The 4,673-nt window shown below is 43.2% G+C and overlaps 1 protein-coding gene across 1 annotated transcript; it reads left to right on the forward strand.

Annotated features, from left to right (window-relative positions):
• The first annotated feature begins 1,659 nt into the window (after positions 1-1,659).
• Positions 1,660-2,216, forward strand: ZNF80 (zinc finger protein 80). The gene is given in 2 exon segments (XM_036849682.1): positions 1,660-2,010; positions 2,013-2,216. Coding segments are annotated over 2 exon segments (555 nt in total).
• The last annotated feature ends 2,457 nt before the right edge of the window (positions 2,217-4,673 follow it).

Raw genomic sequence — 4,673 nt, forward strand, 5'->3', positions numbered from 1 at the left:
GGGATGTATGTATATGTGTAGCTGATTCACTTTGTTATAAAGCAGAAACTAACACACCATTGTAAAGCAATTATACTCCAATAAAGATGTTAAAAATAAAAGCACTAGGGTAGCTTAAATGACTGAGTATTAATCATTTTGGAAACTATTTTGGAAATATACCATTTAAACCATATATTGAAAGACAAATTCACTAAAGAAAAAAATGAGACTTTTCCAAGAAGCAAAGCCAACTAATTTTGTAATTGCCCACATTATCATGCTATGACGCCAGTACTTAGTGATCAGCCTTTCTTGAACCCTTAAAAGTGTACATACCTGAGACCACGGACCACAACTGGAGAACCACTGCTGGAGAGAACTTTGTCTCAAATGTGTAGCATCCTGAGACTGACAGGGACACCTGTCTGGGCAAGACAGTCCAGCACCTACTCAGACCAGCTCATGCATAGCCGCCTCAGTCATGGCCATCCACTACTGCCTCCCATCCTAGAGAGAGTCCTGCTGTCTGGAAAAAACACAGCTGAGCTCTCTGCTTTGTCTCCTGACTGTACTGACTTCCACCAAATCCTCTGGGTGAGAAAACTCTGTTGGCTTTTCCCAGGTCTTTCTCCCGTCCTCACCAGTTCCAGGACTTGGCACTGATGCGCGCTTAGTTTTTGAAGATTCTGCAACATAAATTGTGGTGCTTCTGATTCCCCCGCTGCAGCGGCGAACTAGAGCACTGCCGGGCCGCTGAATAATGTTCCATTCTGTGGAGAAGCCGTTTATCCATCCTCCTTTCTGGACTCTCTCCTGGTGCCTGCTGTCGTGTACCTTCTGGTCCATGTCTCCTGGTACCCGTGTGGGAAAGCTTCTCTTTGGAAAGACCTTTAGGAGGCAAGGCCAAAACTTTTCAATGTGGTTTTCCTAATGACAGAACCATCAGCAATGTAAAAGTGATCCTGAATGTCCAGCCTTCTCCAACTCCGTAGTTTGTTGGGTTGAACTGACTTTAACACCCATCCTCTGGGTACAGTTTGATGTGGGTCAGCGGATAAAGTAAAGCGGTACGTAGGGCTCTTTCCCTCCCCACACCCTGCAGGACCAAATTCCTTGCGTGTATGTGCACGTGCATGTTTCGAGGTTCTCCGTGCCAAAATTGGAGAGAATTTCCATCCACACTTGTGAACTTCCTTCCAGAGTAACTGAAAATTCAATTCCCAGAAATACAGGAGTGAACCGGAGCCTCTGGGACTTGTAGTCCCGCCAGCTGCTGAGCGCAGGGCTCCCTGGTATCTGTAGTCGGAGGCGCGCTCTGCGCAGGCGGAAGCTGGTGCGGCGTGGACCTTTGTCTCGCTCGATTGCAGTAGCATCCCGGGCAGCGGTGTTGGATGTATCCGCGACCTTCAGTTGTTAGGAGTGAGGGCAGCTGGACTAGGCCCAGGAGACCCTGTCCTGGGAAGTGACACTGGAGACCTGCAGAGTCTGTGTCTCACTGGGCCATGCTGTTCCCAAGCCAGAGTGGACCTAACAGCAGAAGCAGCAGTAAGAGACAGGGAAGGGAGTTCTTTGCTGAAGCACCTGTCCAGGTGAGTCTTGCTCCAGGGAAGATTGACTCAGGGAGCCAGAAGGTGCTCCAGGTTGGGGCAAGCCAGAGATCAGGAAGGGTTGTTGGCAATGCAGGAAGGGCACTTAAAGCCAGTTACAGCCTCCCACAAGGAGGTTCTCCTTAAGAGAATTCGCCTGGAGCTCAGTGGGGTGGGGAAGGATGATTGTCTGTGCTCAAGGGTTTTACAAAAGCAAGACTCTCCAAGAGATGCTGTCCGTGAATGTGACTCACAGGGACCAAGTGACACCTTGGTTCCTGCAGGGAAGAGCGTCTACGAATGCAAAGAATGCGGGAAAGTGTTTAACAAGAATTGCCTCCTTGTTCGACAGCAGTGGATTCACACTGGAGTGGAGCCTTACACGTGCCAGGAGTGTGGGAAGGCCTTTCGTGAAAAGGTCGACTTCGTCCGGCACAGGAAGATATTCACACTGGGCAGAAGCCCCATAAGTGTGCAGACTGTGGGAAGGCCTTCAGCCGTAGGTCACATCTCATGTACCACCCGCGGATTCACACTGGCCAGAAGGCCTATGAGTGCAGGGAATGTGGAAAGGCCTCTGCCCACCACTCTGCTTTTGTCCGGCATAATAAGATCCGCACTAGAGAAAAAACCTGTGAGTGCAAATAATGTGGGAATGCCTTTTGTGACAGCTTTTCTCTTCCTTGACATTTGAGTCCTGCTGTAGAGAAGCGCTCTGAATGCAGACTATAGAAAAGAGCTGCTGCTCATCCCTCGAAGAATTCATGCTGGAGAGAAACTATTAATTAAGATAAATGGGAAGACCTTTCGCAGGTGGGCCTACCTCAGCCAACATCAGAGCACTTATACTGAGAAAAGACCTTTTGAATATAACTACTAAGAAAAAATCTTTGGGCCACGGGAAATATCTTACTTGGCATCTGAAACCTCTTGGTTATCGTGCACTTAGCAGAAACTTCAGCCATAGCTCTCTCCACAGGTTATATCACTAAGCCATCTCAGGAATATTTTAAAAACAACGAGGAGGAGGGTGCTGTAGAAGAGAAGAAATGTATGCTCAGCTCCTTTCAGGCTTCTCTGAAAGCCAAACCTATGAAAATTTGAATTTGGTTCTTTATTTTGGGGATGTCTGAAAGGTAAAAGAGCCTTGATCCTTTATTTGTCATATATATATAGCTATATAGTAGCTAAGTCTTGAGCTACTGTTATAGCCTATCACTGGCCAGGACTTCGGTCCTTAGCCAACTAGGAACTGAGAGTTTTCGTTCCAGGAGCTGGAATATATATATATATATATATTCACATCTGTCTAGTGACAGGAGAGTTGGGCACTTGAAGGCAGCTCTATAAAGATTCGTTGAAAGCACTCTTTGTGCTAAAACATTATCTCTAGTCTTGAGGAGCACGAGTCTTTGTGAGAAATAGGCAGGCTTAAGTCATGAAATACTTGAAACTTGTAACAAATTAGAATATTAAAAATACTGCCACATTTAATTATTTTATATTTAAGGAGATAAGTGTCCACATATGAATGGGCACAAATTTACTGCATCATTTAAGACTATTTAAGGTTTTAGTGTTTTGTTTTGTTTTTTTAAATTAATTAATTAATTTATTTATTTATGGCTGTGTTGTGTCTTCGTTTCTGTGCGAGGGCTTTCTCTAGTTGTGGCAAGTGGGGGCCACTCTTCATTGCAGTGCACGGGCCTCTCACTATCGCGGCCTCTCTTGTTGCGGAGCACAGGCTCCAGACGCGCAGGCTCAGCAATTGTGGCTCACGGGCCCAGCCGCTCCGCGGCATGTGGGATCTTCCCAGACCAGGGCTCGATCCCGTGTCCCCTGCATTGGCAGGCGGATTCTTAACCATTGCGTCACCAGGGAAGTCCCTAGTGTTTTTTTAATCTCTTTCTTCATGTGGTTTTGAACACCCAGTACTTTCTTTTTTTTTTTGACTTCCTTATACTAGTTTGTTTTGATGCATTTTCTCAGGGACGTGGGGATGCTTGTGTAGCTGTGTGGTTTTCCCAGGTGAGCCCTAATTCTTTCTTCCATGGTCTCCCACCTTCTTTAGTCTTCTGTAGAGGGGCTCTCTAAACCATGTCAGCAGTTTTCTAGAGGTTAAACTAGAGCTACAACAAACTAAACAAAATCCAGCTAACTTTTAACTAATGAAAAACTCAGGAAAAAATTTTAACTTTTAAAAAATGCATACAATGTATTAAAATGTAAAACATGTAGACCCTTTGACATTTAATTCGATTTTTAGAAATCTGGCCTAGAGAACTATTCTCATAAATGTGCAGTTATGTGTACAAAAAAATACTGTGATTTTATTTTTATATATGAAACAAATGTTTTATATTGCTTTATTTTGAATATATTGAAAACAATCTAAATGTCCATCAATAGGGAAATTATGGTACATCTGGTCTATGAAATACTATGAAACAGTAAGGTATCTCTGTATGTAGTGATGTTTAAATGTGTCCCAGATCCAGTGTTAGATAGAAGAGCAAGTTGCAGGAAATAAATCCAGATCTGGAAGGATGAACGTAACACTGTTAACAGTGACTCTTTATGGGGAATGGGATGGACCAGGGTTGTGGGGAACTTTCAGTTTTTACTTTATATACTTCAGTATTGTTTGCATTTTTAAAAATAAAGAGCATGTATTATTTTGCAATAAATATTTTAATAAAAATGGCACCTTGGAATGAAAGTGACTCCTATTATTTCTTATAAAACATGAATTTTATTACAGGATTTTAAAGTCCTGGTGTTATTATACCTTAAAAAAATAAAAACAACTGAGATCAAGGATTCAGAGCTGCTTGGCCACACTTAATAAATAAGGTAGTTTAAAAATGAGTCCACATACAATAATGTAAATAATGAGAGTTCAGCATAGGCACTCTTCAATGAACATTCATTTTCTTTACAATCCTGGTTAACTTATAAATGCCTTTTAGCAGGTGGTTAGGTTTTAATCTTCTTGGAGTTGATCACAAGGAAAGTACTTTGATTTGTGTTAATGTCAGTATGTTGTGTGCACACACACACATACACACACACACACGGACACACACACACACACACATTTCCTGG

This window comes from Balaenoptera musculus, chromosome 4 (genome assembly GCF_009873245.2).
Source record: "Balaenoptera musculus isolate JJ_BM4_2016_0621 chromosome 4, mBalMus1.pri.v3, whole genome shotgun sequence".
Classification (NCBI taxonomy): domain Eukaryota; kingdom Metazoa; phylum Chordata; class Mammalia; order Artiodactyla; family Balaenopteridae; genus Balaenoptera; species Balaenoptera musculus.